Source organism: Chionomys nivalis, chromosome 25 (assembly GCF_950005125.1).
Source record: "Chionomys nivalis chromosome 25, mChiNiv1.1, whole genome shotgun sequence".
NCBI lineage: Eukaryota > Metazoa > Chordata > Mammalia > Rodentia > Cricetidae > Chionomys > Chionomys nivalis.
In genome coordinates, this window is record NC_080110.1 from 27,492,847 (window position 1) to 27,509,323 (window position 16,477).

The following is a 16,477-nucleotide window of genomic DNA, read 5'->3' on the forward strand; positions in this document are numbered from 1 at the left end:
TAATCCTAAGAGAGGGTAAGGCACATTGCTTTGTGAAAAGAAATGTGGTTGACAGTTGTATGGCTGGGGCAAACTGAGGGGCCATTGGCAGTGGCACTGGGACTTATCTCTACTGCATGTACTGGCTTTTTGGGATCCTATTATCTTTGGAGAACAGTGCTTTTTGAGGGTTGTTTAGTGTGAATTCTACTGTTCCTGTAAAGACTTTCTCACATGCTGTTTAGAGTTTTCCTCTTCGTTTCTAATTTTCTTTCCCTACTTTGGGCAATCAGACCTTAGCTATGAAGAACCACACCACGGTGACTGTATTCATTCTTCTTGGATTAACAGATGATCTACAACTGCAGGTGGTCATTTCTGTGCTTCTCTTTCTCACATACATGCTGAGTGTTACTGGGAACCTAACCATCATCACACTCACGCTACTGGATTCTCATCTCAAGACACCCATGTATCTCTTCCTACGGAACTTCTCAGTTTTAGAAATTTCATTCACAACTGTCTGTATCCCCAAATTCCTCGTTAGCATGGCCACGGGGGATAAGACCATTTCATACAATGACTGTGCAGCACAACTCTTTTTCACTATTCTCTTAGGGGCAACTGAATTTTTTCTTCTGGCAGCCATGTCCTATGACCGCTATGTGGCCATTTGCAAACCCCTACACTACATGACCATCATGAGTAGCAGAATTTGCAACTTGCTGGTCTTTGCTTCCTGGTTGTCTGGTTTCCTGATAATTTTTCCTCCTCTTATCATGGGGCTTCAACTTGACTTCTGTGCAGCTAACACTGTAGACCACTTCTTCTGTGACGTTTTCCCTATACTTCAGCTCTCCTGCACAGACACACACACAATAGAATTAATGGCGCTTCTCTCTGCCATTTTGACACTCCTGGTTACGCTGGTGTTAGTGAGTCTTTCCTACACACACATCATCAGGACTATTCTGAGAATCCCATCTTCTCAACAGAGAAAGAAAGCCTTCTCTACATGTTCTTCACACATGGTTGTGGTGTCCATTTCTTATGGCAGCTGCATCTTCATGTATGTGAGGCCATCTGCAAAGGAGAGAGTCGCTTTAAATAAAGGGATCGCTCTGCTCAGCACTTCAGTTGCACCCATGCTGAATCCCTTCATTTATACACTTAGAAACAAACAAGTAAAAGATGCTTTTAAGAATATGACTAAAAGGATGGAGTTTTTCTCAATGAAGTAAAAACTTAATTGTATTCCAAATTGACTTGTGCTGTCAGCAGGAAGAGTGAAGTGTATCATCAAGTTCTTCCACAGGTGTATTTAAAATCATACAACCCTTTACTTAACTGAAGAGCTTTTGTGTCCCCAGTTATGTCCAAATTCTGTGTCTTACCCTTTTTGGAATGAAGTATCCTAGTTTACTGTGTTGAATTGGCATTGTACAGAAATTAATAGCCACATTGGTCTCAAATTTTAAATTTATTTTTTTTCCAATTTTATATGAGTAACATACTATATTAAACATGTAAGATCTTATTTATGTGGCTTTAATTCCAGAAACAATATCCTTCAAATTATAAAAAGAAAGATATTTATGTGCCTTTTTATTTTTACAACTTTCAGAATTCTCTTAGAAACAAAATGACTTCAGATTTTCCATGATCTTCTGCATTGTTCCAGAGGCTCAGTACCTTGGATATTTTATATAGATGCTTATATATTATATAAGCTAATGAAATATTGTTACAGCATGTAAATTTCAATTTTTTAAACAGTGTTTGAATTTATCACAACACTCATTCTCATGTTTTGCTAGACTTCTTGAAATGTCTGACTTTTACCCTCACAGCTTTGTAAAATGTGTGCTGACATGTTGATGTCTAAAGGAGAACACAAAGATTATGGCTGATTATGACAAAATAGAAAATAAATGTGCATACAAAAGGAATAACTGAATAATTGTGTCTTAATTCTTATTTTAATTTTCACACACTGTTAAAAATAATGTAGCGGTTCCTCTCTGGACCTGGGACACTTAGGACATAAATAAGTGTACTTCTTTTAGAATATTACAAAGATTTAAAGACTCTTAGGAATAATTTTTGAGCATTGTAGGTTCTACTCGAGTTAATTCTTCTCAATTTAAGTGGTCAAATATGCTTTTAAAGTAATTATAATGAATTACCATGTGAAAAGCAGAATGTGTTGACCGGCTTCTTCTCAAATGTGCCGTGTTTCAATGTGACATAAAGGAGAAAACATTCCCCTAAAAAGCTAATGTACTCATATTGTTGAGAGTTAATGGGCATAACATCTGATATTATTAAGAGACACAATCTCACAGTAATAAATATCATAAAGTAGATGGAGGCCTGCCCAGGAGAACTATAGAAATACTGAGAGCAGGAGACATGATCTTCCCCAGTAACAACACATAAGTTGCTTATCCAATGCTAAATAATGAGCTATGAAAATATTTATACAAATAAGATGATATAGACTGAGTAGGTTGTATTTAGGAACATTTATGTATACTCTTATACACATATGCATGTAACAATAATTAATAAAAGGATTATGAATTTGAAAGGGAGTCAGGAAGGGTGTATGGGAGGGCTCAAAGGGAGAGAAAAAGAACGGGAAATGATGTAATTATATTATAATCTCAAAAATACAACTATGGGTTTTAAACTGTGACCCCATCCCCACCCTGCCAATTTGCAAGTATATGAGACACTTGTCTTTTTTTTTTTTTTTTCTTTTTCGAGACAGGGTTTCTCTGTGGTTTTGGAGCCTGTCCTGGAACTAGCTCTTGTAGACCAGTAGACCAGGCTGGTCTTGGACAAGGAAATGCTCCTTTAAACAATGACTGAATGTATTTGAGATGGCATGTCTCAGAAGGATTCTAGTTGTCCCATAAAGATATAGACTGTTCAATTATGACATTAAGAAACATCTCCATCTTCAGAAAGAAGTAAAGTACAGGATACGGCAATGGCACTTGATATACTTCACCATGTTATGAGAATGAATGATGGCAAATACTCAAAGGTAGCACTGCTTGGAGGACGGTACTGGATAAGGCAAAAAGGAAGGCCCAAAAAGCGCTGGATAGATGGCACAAAGGAAGACTGTGGAACCTTGAATATGACAATAGTACAGCATCTAGGACTGCCCGGGATAGGAAAAAGTGGAGAACCACCATAAACAGGCTGCCCATGCATGCTTAAGCATTACCAGGGCACAAATGATGATGGTGATGGGTTTTACTACCATCAAGAATTAACTGAATTCTTACAGTTAACTTTAAACTTATAAATTTATGTGGTCTGGGGAGGTAAAGGCCACTCTGAAATCTGTGGTCAACCATATCTAGCAGGCTATGCCATGTAAAATTGTTAGAATTATATTATAACATGTTCTGGAAAATAAGTCAGATACAGAAAGAAAGTATATTAAGTTTTCCTACATTGTGGCAACTTGGAAAACAAAAAGCTACAAGTAGAAAGAGACAGAAAATGAAATAATGTGATTCTTAGTTTTAAAAAAAAGATCATCCTGAGGGTGGTAACCAAGGCCCAGAAAGACTATTATGGTTTGGAATTTGTGTATATGTGGATATTAGCTTTTAAATCAATGACAACCAAGCTAGAATCCATAAAACCACAGAAGTTTGTTATAGTGTAAGATGTTGTGGGTAGCACAGTGTGGGTGTGTGGGTTAACATGGGTCCATGAAATGAAGACTCAGAGACTCTTTGAGAATGAACTTAGCCTTACCAGGTGCAGGGATCCCCACCCTCAGCGGACTGAAGCACTTTCCCTTAGCCCAGGGCATTTTTATTTTTCCCTATAGTTACACTTTAGCCAGTAGATATCCATATATTCAAAACAACCTGAATGAAGCTTCCAAAGATACAATGTCAAATATAAATACCTGATTCAGGATGTACCCGAGGTGTCCAGGTTTCCCCCTAACCAAGTTTTGCATAGACTTTGTACCTGCAGAAAACTCCCTAACAAGATGTATATAGGGCAACAAAAGGTATCTGTAACATGGAGGATGGATTAGGAATGAGTGATAACTCTGGAGCTAGACCAGGTGTGGCCCAGAGGGGTTATTACTAGGGGAGTGGGGGTTGTCTGCTAACCCTCTGGAGCCAGAATACAGGAAACTCTGCCACTTTAAGGAAATGGGGAGCAGGACACAAATAGATCTCACTAGGAAAGGGAAATAGAACAGATAGCAATGAATGAATAGGGTAGGGGAACGAGAACAGGAGGATCATCTGCAGGGGTGTAGGGAAGAGAATAACAAGTAGAGGAGTGTAGAAGTGACAGCTAAAATTAAAGGCTATTTGATGAATAGCTTCATAAAATTTATGGAAGTGGCATAAAGGAAAATGCTAACTAATGAGGGAGACAGAACCCCAAATAAATATCACTTGTTACTAAATGAAGCTTCCATTTCTTGGATTGGGCTACATCTAATTGATTTCTTGGTCAAAGGGATCCCATGGGAACCTTCAAACAAAGCAGGATTGTTAGTTGATGGACTAGAGGTTGCTCTTTACAACTGGCAGCAAGGCCCTATTGCTGGAGACGACACCTACACAATTCATTGAACGTGGAGAAGTTGATCTGGTGCCCATAGAGAGCTAAGGTACCCTGCACAGTGCCAAAGGAGAAACATAGACACCAACCCACAAAACCCTTTGCTCTACAATGATGGCCGGCCTACAAGAAGCTTTGCATCTCAAATCCAAATTTTTCCAAATTCTGTCCTCAAACCAGAACTATCAGTAGTTTGGAGACAGGGACACAGTTCTGTTTTTTATTTTTTATTAATTTTGCATATCAACTACATTTCCCCCTCCATTCCCTCCTACTTCTCTCCTCTTAAACCTACCCCCAACCCACTCTGCATTCACTCTTCCAAAAGGGCAAGGCCTCCCATAGGGAGTCAACAAAGTCTGGCACCTTAAGTTGAGGCAAGACCAAGCCCCTTTCCCCCTGCATCAAGGGGACACAGTTCAATAGAGCCATCTTCTTTAGCTGGAACATTTTCTTAAGATGTTTAGGGAACATTTAAGACCAAATCTAGATTTGTGGTTTCAATGCTGAAAAAAAAAAACTTTTAGAACTACTTAGATCACAAAGCAGAACTGGAAATGCTATTAAAGGTATTTAAATGTGGGCTTAATGCATGAAGGGTAAGAGAAAGAAGCTACCAGAAGACAGTATGAAATTAATGCTGTGAGGTGGGCAGTCTCAAGGGAAGTACTGGGAATAGTAGAAGATACTCAAGGGTGGATATAACTTTCTTATCGACAGCAAACCAATCTTACTATTAACCACATACTTGATAGCATTCAAGTTTCATCACAAAACTGCTAAGAATTATGTGTGATACTTTATAATATGATACTTGGATACTTTATAATATGATAAAGTAAAACCAGAAGCCACTAGAGTTGCACATAAGATTTTTTCAAAAGTCTTTTTCTTGTAATTAGATGAAATTCCTAGGAAATTGTAGGCTCATGGCTAGGAAGGGCCAAAATACTCAAGCACTGATTAATTGAGCGAGAATTCCTAGTGTCATTGTGTCAAAAGCTGCAATAAGCTTTCATAGTGAGAGGCTTCTTTCTCAATGCATTTTTCAGGCAAAATCCCAACCAATATTTTCACAAGCCTATTCTATTTACAGAACAAAACTATATATGACACATAACTTATGGTCTAATAAATTGATTAAGTGTATTGTCCACCTTAGGCAGATAACTGAACTGGGAGTCCTGAGACCCACCAGTGAGTGGAAGAGCTGTGAGAAACCACACATGACTAATTAGATTAACTTAGAAGCCTCACTGATAACTGTTTTCTTAAATGAGACAGCAGACTTCTTTGAGGAATCTATATGCAAGTCTCTGGAGATTGTTTAGTTTTTTTAAGTATAATTTGTTTTTAAAAATACAGATTGCTTGGGGAGTACATTTGTTTAACATGAAAAGTGTTATTTCCTTGGGAAATGTTGTTATAAATCTCCAATTCTCATGAGAATTTTCATCATGTCTTTAAGTTTTGATTCAAGAAGCGAGTATACGAAAATTCACTGCATTAGGATGGATTCATTTACTGTGTCAGTGTGAGCGATGCATAGGAGATGATTCCACAGACCACATCACTATAGTAAAGAGAGGACTTAAAACACAAAGCATTGGCTGGTGAAGTCATCTGCAAGATTGTCTGACTAGGTGAGAAAACCATCATATATTGTGGCTTAAACTGAGATGCATTCAGAGAGGAGTGTAGTGCTGGTGCTCTTATCAGCAACTTGGTCAGTCTGTAAAATATGGGATATTTGGTCCAAGTACAACTGGGTCTGTATCTCTGCCTGTTTATGGTATTTGAATACATGTGTTTCAGATAAATATTTATATTTTTTTTTGGATTTTTTACACACTTAATTGGAAAGGGATTCTAAAGGGTGAAGTCATTTGGAAAAGTTAAAAAATTCTTTGCAACATATGTTTAATGTATTTTTGCTATTTTTTCCATTAAAACATAGATGTATTTAGTCATGTTTAAATTTTAGTTAAAAAATAGGATACTTTTTACTGTATTTACAATTTAGAACTAATTTTTTTCCACTTAAAGTTAACCTGTTCCTCATGATGGGTGATACTATGTTTTGAAAATTTCATCATAGACTTAACTTCAATGTAAATTCTACATTTTCCAGAGTATTTTGTGGAATCATTGATATGTGTAATTAAAGTAGAATAAATGAATGATCTTAAGTCATGATACTGAGATTCCTGTGGTTTAGACATATGCAGTCCTACATCTTTTGCCATTGAGTTCATCCTTGCACACAAAGGAAGCTGTAAGAGATGCCCTCGTGACTCTCTAAATGTGAAGGTATGTTCGATAAATGGAGATCTTTAGCCATGTGTGTCGGCTGTGTTGGTAGGCACAGCCCTGACAGCAGAAGGCTCTTCATTGCTTCTCAGTAGATTATGCATTCACCCTTCACTTTGCCTCAGTTCCCCCTACTATTCTGGAGCATTTGCTATCATTTCTGTTTCTCATTCTAAGACCCGTCATAGACTCCAAATATTTCCAGTAAACATTTCTTGATATATTTTTTAAAAAGTTTACTTTGGATATCTCATTTTAATTACTTGTGACCTCTCTTGGGAATGATATATAGGTTGGAGGTTTTTAATAATTACTGTAATATCATAAGGCAAAAAGTATTGTTATAGGTTGCCATACCCTTCATGGAAATATAAGAATCTATGTGTCTGATGCTGAAGATTTCAGATAAGAAGTTTTCCCAAGAGATGGATAACTTTACTTTTCATAGTAAATGCTCATCTTACTTGCTATGTCAGTCGAACTAATTTTGCTCATCAATAATATCATGTCAATATATACAGTTATCTACATCTACTTGTTAGTATCTTTGTTCATGCTTCCTGCTCTCTCTACTCCCCTTCCCTTCTCTTTCCTTTCTTTTTCTTTCTTCCCTTACTTTCCCTTCCCTTCCGTTCTCTTCTTTTCCCTTCTCTTCATTCCCTTCCCTTCCTTTTCTTTCTTTTCCTTTACTTTGTTCCTTTGTCTCCCACCAAGTCCAAGGTCTCATTACACTAGTCAAGCACTCTGACACTGAACTGTATCCCAGGTTTCTTAATTTTTCATTAACAGAAAGTTAGCTAGAGACTATAGTATTTTTGTGAGTGGAAAACATGCCAAATGTAATTTGAGTCATGTTATTTGATAATACACTATGTTTCTTAATTTACCAACTAATGTTATACTTTTGCAGGTCGTGTATTCATATTGCCAATCTCTTCATAAGATAACTCAGAATAATGTAAGCAATAGATGAAGAAAAATTGAATATTTTTAAATTTGCACTTGCTTTAATTACTGGTTTGTGCTTATTTAACTCTGAAAAACTTTGCTCTTCAAGCTCATTTCATCTCTAAAATCCTTATACCTCGATTTTTAAACAGCTTTAGTATTCTCAGCTCATACAACTTTCTAAAACTGTATTTACATGTCTAGATTCATTTTTTGTCACTTGAAGCATAAGAAACCACAATGGAGGACAGGTGTGATGTGCTAAATGTTTAATCCGTGCCCCAAGATGCAGAGGCAGGCAGATCCCTGTGCATCTGAGGTCACCCTGATCTACCTAGTGAGTTCCAGGACATCCAGAGCTTTGTCTCACACACACAAATAAAAAATAATTAATAATTGCGATGTCTTACTTCAAACCCTAATAATATCTAACTGTTCCTAATGAAGTGGTATTTGAATAGAAGGTCAACAAAACATAAGGAGACAATAAAATAAAAGCAATAGACATATTAATAGAAAGTGTAAAGAAAATTACTCCAAGATGAGCAGTTGTGGCACATGCCTTTTATCCCAGCACTCAGAGGCAAAGTGAGTTTGAGGTCTGCCTGGTCTACAGAGCAAGTTCCAGGATAAGCTCCAAAGCTAAACCAAAACCCTGTCTCAAAAAAACTGAAAAAGTAAAAACAAAAAAACAACAAAAAAAAGAAAAGTAAAGAAAGTAACTTCAACAATTAAGTTTTAAATTTTGAAACTGGATAATTTTATAAAAGTAGTGAGGTAGTGAGAAGGAGGTTAGACATTTCAGCTACATGGGTTGCTTAAACTAAGATGTTAGTTCTAGGTGTATACCATCCCCACATTGTCTCTCTCTTTCTCTGTCTCTTCCTTTCTCAATCTCTCTCTCTCTCTCTCTCTCTCTCTCTCTGTCTATCTCTCTCTCTCTCTCTCTCTCTCACACACACACACACACACATTTCTATATCTATCTCTTTCTCCTTTCTCCCTCACCTCTATCTCAATACAGACTGATATTTTTCAAGTAAATACTGTCACTGGATTTCTTTGAAAACATTTATTGTATCTAATGAAACTTCTTTAATTGAACAGAAAATGACTTGCCTTCCTAACTGCTATATACTCAGAAAGAAAACAAGATTTTTGTATTCCAGTAACTTTATATCCTGAAAAATTATTCTCTTAAAAGAGATAACAAAACACTGTCATATAAATTGATATAGAGTAAAATTAAAAATTACTATTATGCTTTCAGTTCAGATGCCATAAAGCTATAAGCTACCGTTTTATTGGCACAGCTCTCTTTAGATCATTGATAGGTACTGTATTGCTGTCTGAACCCTTGCCTTCTCAATGTCTAGGGTACTTCAGCATTACTTATCACTAGCATGCTTCTGTAGTGATAACCTCCCTCCACCCACCTCTCTCTTGTCCACTTAGACCGGCTAACTGCCAGAGGACCACAATGAAGAACCACACAAAGGTGACATTTTTCATCCTAGCTGGTTTGACTGATGACCCGATGTGGAAAGTTGTCTTATTCATCTTCCTGCTTCTTACCTATCTGCTCAGCATCACAGGCAATCTGACCATCATCACACTCACCCTGGTGGATGCTCACCTGAAGACCCCCATGTATTTTTTCCTCCGGAACTTTTCCTTCTTAGAGATTTCCTACACTAGCACATGCATACCCAAATTGCTTGCTACTTTGGCAACTGGGGACAAAAGCATTCCTTATGGTGATTGTTTAACACAAGTGTTTTTTGCTTTCCTATTTGGAGCATCGGAATTTTACTTGCTGGCAGCCATGTCCTATGACCGCTATGTGGCCATCTGCAAGCCCCTGCACTACATGACCATCATGAACAATAAAGTATGTACGCAGTTGGTCCTCAGTTGTTGGATTGCTGGCTTCTTTGTCATCTTCCCACCACTCCTGTTAGGCTTAAATGTTGATTTCTGTGCTTCCAACGTTGTTGATCATTTCTACTGTGACACCACCCCACTCATGCAGATTTCCTGCACAGACACGCAGCTCATGGAGACATTGGGCTTTATCTCGGCTTTGGTGACACTCTTTTTCACATTGTTACTGGTCATAATTTCCTATACCTACATTGCCATAACGATTCTAAAAATCCCTTCAACCAGCCAGAGGAAGAAGGCTTTCTCTACGTGTTCTTCTCACATGATTGTGATATCCCTCTCGTATGGCAGCTGCATCTTCATGTATGCTAAACCTTCAATCAAGCAGAGAGTATCTATTTCCAAGGGAATTTCTGTGCTCAATACCTCAGTGGCTCCACTTCTGAATCCTTTTATCTACACCTTGAGGAATCAGCAAGTGAAAACGGCATTCTTTAATACAATACACAGGATTGCATCTTTCTCAAAGAAATGACTATACCATTTCACTATATAAAGAAAAGAGACTTAAAAGTACCTATTGTTCGTAAGTCTCTTCAGTTTCTTCTCAGTGTTTTCTTATTCATTTTTCCATCTAAAGAAGACGTTTGTTCTTTAGAAGTAAATTTATGAATGCAGGGAGCAGGGAATTAATCAAACATGACCTGAGTCTTGGAGGTCAGCACACTACTATTGTGTTAAACTTCCACTTTAGCTAATATTATTTTAAATCCAAAGTTTTTTTTTCTCCCTGAAAGTCTTCTATTCTCTCAGTGATATCTGATATTGAACTTTTCTTTTCCTTCCTTCCTTCCTTCCTTCCTTCCTTCCTTCCTTCCTTCCTTCTTTCTTTCTTTCTTTCTTTCTCTTTTCGTTTCCTTTTTCTTTATTTTTTTTGTTTTTTGAGACAGGTTTCTCTGACACTTTGGAGCCTGTCCTGGAACTAGTTCTTGTAGACCAGGCTGTCCTCAAAATCATCGAACTCACAGAGTCCACCTGCTTCTGCCCTCCGAGTGCTGGGACTAAAGGTATGCACCATCACCGCCTGGCTGAACATATTTTTGCAATGTCTCTTCTGTCTTCTAAAAATTCTTCCCGGATTAGAGATTGTTTCAAAAGTAGAGGGAGTCTCAACACAAAGGGTCTGGTTTTGGGTCCCAATTCCACCAACTATAAAAAAGACCCTAAAAAACACAGTGAATTTCTAGATTCAAGTTGGTCAAGGCTATGAAATAATGTTTCACCTTTGTTATATTTGATGCATTATTTGATAGGAAGGTTATAACACTACTCTATATTTGTGATAATTTACCATCAGCATATTAAAACTATTATTTAATATGAAATTTTATTTATTTTCTTTTAGTTTTCATTCATATTTTATTTGAAGAAACTAAAAGCCAGTGGGGTGGATTAGCAGGAAAAGGCCCTTGTAGCCAACTCTGACAACATGTGTTATGTCCCTAGACCCACAAATTAGAAGAACAAAAGAACTCCCACAAGTTGTTTTCAGATCTCCATCAAAGACACTGTGGTTTTCTCACTTACATAGTAGCATGGAAAAAATAAATTCTTTATTTTTAATTAAAGTAATTTTAATTAAAAGAAAATTATATCAGATTTTATCCACTATTGTATTCTTCATCTGTAAATGTATATATTAATCTTTGAATATTATATCCATAACTGTAGTTGTAAACATTTTATGGAAAATATTTATTTTTAAGACTAAAGTTACAGTTATAATTTACAAATAGTTCTAGGCATATCTCAGAGATAATGTTATTAGACTTATTGGTTAGTTGTCAAATTTTCAGCAAGCCCAACCAGATCTCTGTTGGAAGTGGGGTTTGTGGACCTGAAAGAATGAGGTATACTACAGTCTAACATTGTAGGACAAACTTATTTCAGTTTCATTGTGCTTTTTTTATGGGAATAATAAAAAAAGAATGCAGCTATCCAAGGAAGGTTGTTTAATTTCAGAAAAACATGGTGGAAAAATTATCAGAAAACCATACAAGTAAACACCACTAAGCCCATACTAAATGTTAACAGAATAATCATTTAACAGAACTTTCTCACATTATCTCCCCTTTTCTGTCTCAATAAATCCTTCTGTATATTTGTTGCTTTTATTGATTAATGAATAAAGAAACGGCTTTGGCCTGTGATAGGGCAGAATAGAGCTAGATGGGTAAAGGTAAACTGAATGCTGGGAGAAAGAAGGGGGAGTCAGTGAGATGCCATGTAGCTGCAGCAAGAGACAGATGAGCTGGAACCTTGCAGGTAAGCCATGGCCATGTGGCGATACACAGATTAATATAAATGGATTAGTTTAAGATGTAAGAGGTAGCTAGAAATATGCTTAAGCTATTGGCCCAACAGTGTTATAAATAATAATGTTTCTGAGGAATTATTTTAGGTCTGGGCAGCCTGGAACAAATGAATAGCCTCTGACTACAGATTGGCATGCCAACGTGTGTCAGCTAAATTCACATAAAATTTGAGAGAGCTTATAAAAAATTCTACACACACACACACACACACAAAGCAAAGTTTAGTTGCATTTTTTTTGAATGGGCTCTACTTGCTGGTGGCTCATTTAAGAGAGGTCTTCCTGATTCAGCATTATCAGAAAAAGAAAACCACACAGTTTTTTACAGAGATGGCAGTTTCCTGGTTCATGGTAGTTGCACATACAGCTCTGGCTCCTTCGGAAGACCAAGCACTTAAATGGGGTATGTGAACAGTATGTTACAAATTGTTTAATGGTGACACAGACCTCCTGTCATGTTTTACCTGGGATGGAGACAACGGCTCTCAGAGGCAGCAAACATGAATCTTACATGTTGGAATAAGCAGAACCAACAGGCATGACCATGGAGTTGGTCCTAGCCATGCCCAATTGACATTAAAAATGTTCTCCACAAATCCAGATGGAAAAGACCTCTAAATGAGTCACAGTGTTGGCTAAATGTACACAGGCTTGAGAGAGAGGAAAAAGAGTATAGATAGTTATAATATAAAAGAATGCAGACAGTCATAGATTAAAGGAGTAAAGATAATAAAATAAATATTAAACTTGTAGAAAAAGTAATACAGTAAGAAAAATAAGCCATATAAAGATGGAAAATACACAGAGAGTCTGGATTATGTATATTATTGTGTTTTCTTTAATTTTTTTGACTGTGAATGAGCTAAGTACAGAGAGATTTCATTGTATATGCTGCTAAGGTAAACCAATATATATATATTAAAGGTATCTTGACTTCAAAATTTGTGTCTAAGGATATGTTGCTTTGGGAATAAAAGGTCTGCTTTTGTTTTCACAGAAGATGAGAACCTGTGTATTCCTCATACTACTGTGGTTTGATGAAACAAAACTACTTAAAAGGTCTCTGTGACCCCCCCAAATTAATTCATCCAACAAAAAGCAGGAAGCCCAAATTCCCTAAATGATTGTTTATAAATGTTTGCTTACCTTTAAAGGGTGATATGTTATAGAAATAAATACTTTGCATTATTGGTTTATTGATATGAATTTTGGCCTATTTTTTATATGTATATTTCTGCTTTTGATTAAGGTATTGTGTTTGTGCATCTCATTTAAAATGTACTGTATAGTTAAAAATGCAGTTAATAGATAGTCATCTAGAATAGTCACTATCTTGACTAAGGGCAGATCAGGTGACCATGTTTCATCATCTTGACTAAAAGCAGGTTAGATAAACAAGTCACCAACTTTGCTGAGATATTCCTTGCCTAGTCTTGCTTTTTATTTATGTTTTTGCCTCTAAATTTCTCTTACTGAGTCTGTTGCATAGTGGCATGTTTTCAGTAGGGCCCGCAAAGTGTCCTGTTTTATTTGTGTGTGTGTGTGTGTATGCATACATGTGACTTTTGAGTTAATTTTATGTAATAATCATAAGTTAGCATTAGCTCTGTGTGTATATGTGTATAAAACTTAAATCAACTGGATGTAAAAATATATACACTTACTATTAAATTTTATAAATTTTCTATTCATTTTATCTCACTCCAGACTAAGAAAACAATATGTCTCTTGTTTTACATTGGTATGTACTCTTAAATCTCTTACAAAAATACTGTATATGTGATTAAACCCTGCCTTAAAATATATTAAGCTGTTCTCCACTATTTTCAGTTCTACCATTAAGCTTCTATTGCAAAAAGTCCTTTCTTCTTTGTCTTTCACAAGTATAAATCTTAACTCTTATGTTAAAAACCAGTGCAGTCAAGCTTAGACCCAGTTCTCCAGGCAGATTCTATACTGTAGTTATAACTTATCTCTACCCTATAAACAGTCCTCAAATGCTCAAGATCTGGGAAATAAGACATTTAAATGTTTAATTATTAAAATATTTCATAACAGACAGACAGGTTGGCTTCTAGCAGCAGCACTCTAGGTAGCCAATAGAGTTAAGTCCTCTGTCATTTTATAAATTGATAACTCAAGTAAAATTTTATCCTTCTCAAAGATCTCTGGTGCAGTTTGACAGCTGAGAGGTGTTGTCAGTTTAAAAGGACAGTATCACCAAACAAATTTCAGTAAGATATACAAATGCAAGTTATTAAGGTACGTACCTGCAAGTTATAAAAGTGTGAGGACAAATAGAAGTTAGCAAGTTTCTCCCTCATGTTGCCTTTCATAGCCTTAAAGATAATTTTTCATTGTGCTAAAACATCTGTCACAATCATTCTGAAATAAATATGCTGCTGTTTATACAATGTATGTGTCTAAAACTTATGTTTCCACAAACTCAAAAATTCTTGTGAGTTCCACGGAGCCAAATTAAAGGATCCACCTTAAACAGTTTAGATACACCCCTCTCAGTTCTCTGGTCCTGAAAAAATCTTTTTTTTCCCTCCTGAACTTTGTCCTCTGCTCTGCCAACACCTTTCCAGGTTCAAAGACAATGGACACTTCCACAGCACAAATCCCGGACAAAAGTAAAGCAGCCAGCTATCCCAGGATGTCACCAGCACCTAGCTATCTTAGGCCCCAGGAAAGATCTTGATGCTCACAAATAAACAGGAAGCAGTCTTGAGAATCTGGCATCCCAATTCCTTCAACTTGCTATGCCTAACTCCCCACCTTTTTATTTTAAGAAAAAGATGGGAAGATTGTAATCTGCTGGTATGGTCTGTCACCTGGGTACCCTGTCCCTTTAAGAGACAAGCTCCACCCACTTCCAACCTCTTCACTTCTGCCAAGGCAAGTGGATCTCCTACCTCCTTTCCAATTCTCTCTCTCTCTCTCTCTCTCTCTCTCTCTCTCTCTCTCTCTCTCTTTCTCTCTCCCCTCCTTCTGGGGAGGCAGCTTCTACCTCTCTCTCTCTTCTCCCTCCTTCTCCCCTTATCCTTCCCTTTCCCCTCCATAACCAACTAAATAAATTCTATACCCAAATTTTCTCTGTATGGTGTATCTAGCTGTCTGACTCCCACTGATGCCTCAGGCAACCCGCAAGGAACCCACTGAGGCCTCAGGTGACCCACTGCCATTTCTCATGGGACAGTCCTCCACCATCTCTTTATAAATGTTAACAATACCTTGATAAGCAACTCCTTTCTGTTGTGGAAATTTTCTTCTATGATTTTGTTAAAAATATTTTCTATGTCTTTGACCTGAGTTGTTTTTTTTCTCTTCTATTCCTAATATTCACAGATTTGATCCTTTCATGGTCCCTGAATTTTTAGATGTTTTGTGCTTGGACTTTTCTTTATATTTAACATTTCGTTCACCAAGTTATCTATTTCTTCTATTGTGTCTTCAGTGAGTGAGAGTTCTGTCTTCTATCTCTTATATCTTATTGGTGAGGTCTGCCTCTGAAGCTCCTGTTGGAGTTTCTAAATTTTTCTTTTCCAGAATTCCCTCAGTTTGTGTTTTTTTCTATTGATTATAATTCCACTTTTGTGTCTGAGCTGTTTTCATAATTTCATTTCACTGTTTTTTTTTGTTGTTGTTCCCACAGACTTCATTGGAAGAACATTTAAATTCTTTTTAAGGACATTGAACATATTCCTAACAGCTATTTATAAATCTCATTCTTATGCTTTAGTTTACTTAATTGCTCAGGGCCTGCTATGGGAGGGTTGCTGTGCTCCTGTGAACACATATTGTCCTGGCTGTTATTGATTGTGTTTTAATAATGGTGTCTACGCATCTGGGTTTGGGATGATTATAATTCTAGGTACTTATATCTGGTATTGCCATTGTTGGATGGAGTTCCCTTCCTTGGTTTCTCTTGCGTTCTCTATCTTTTTGGTAGATATGGTGGCTGTGTGTTGTGAATCTATAATCCATAGATCCTGTGCCCCACCCCCACCCACCAAACCCCAGAGACCCCAGAGTAGCCACTTCACATCTAAAACTATCCCCCACCACATCTGTGCCCACCAGAGTTTTGGGCCAGACCCCTGAGGAGGTGAGTGTCTGGGTTCCCAGTTGAAGTGCTCTGGTCTCTAGGAGGCACATACCATCCTTCATACCCATCCATTAATCCTCAGAGACCCCGGAGTAGTCCCCCACACACACATATAACCATCCCCCACTGTATCCGGAACCACAGGAGCCTTGGCCCAGATGACTTCTGGAGAGACTTCTCCTAAAGAGACTGCCCATGGAGAACATCTGGGACCACCAGACTCTTGGCCCTGACAACTCCTGGAAAAAGCAGAAAAG

At 37.2% G+C, this 16,477-nt stretch overlaps 2 protein-coding genes across 2 annotated transcripts; both read left to right on the plus strand.

Annotated features, from left to right (window-relative positions):
• The first annotated feature begins 275 nt into the window (after positions 1-275).
• LOC130866358 (olfactory receptor 6C74) lies at positions 276-1,220 on the plus strand. The gene has a single exon (XM_057757722.1). It carries the CDS (start codon positions 282-284, stop codon positions 1,218-1,220), a length of 939 nt encoding a protein of 312 aa, XP_057613705.1. The 5' UTR covers positions 276-281.
• Positions 1,221-9,331: 8,111 nt separating this feature from the next.
• Positions 9,332-10,270, plus strand: LOC130866246 (olfactory receptor 6C74-like). Its single transcript, XM_057757490.1, has one exon. The coding sequence runs from the start codon at positions 9,332-9,334 to the stop codon at positions 10,268-10,270; it is 939 nt and encodes a 312-aa protein (XP_057613473.1).
• Positions 10,271-16,477: the final 6,207 nt, after the last annotated feature.

Coding starts and splice junctions, on each gene's coding strand:
- LOC130866358 (XM_057757722.1), top strand. CDS start 282: ATGAAGAACCACACCACGGTGACTGTATTCATTCTTCTTGGATTAACA.
- LOC130866246 (XM_057757490.1), top strand. CDS start 9,332: ATGAAGAACCACACAAAGGTGACATTTTTCATCCTAGCTGGTTTGACT.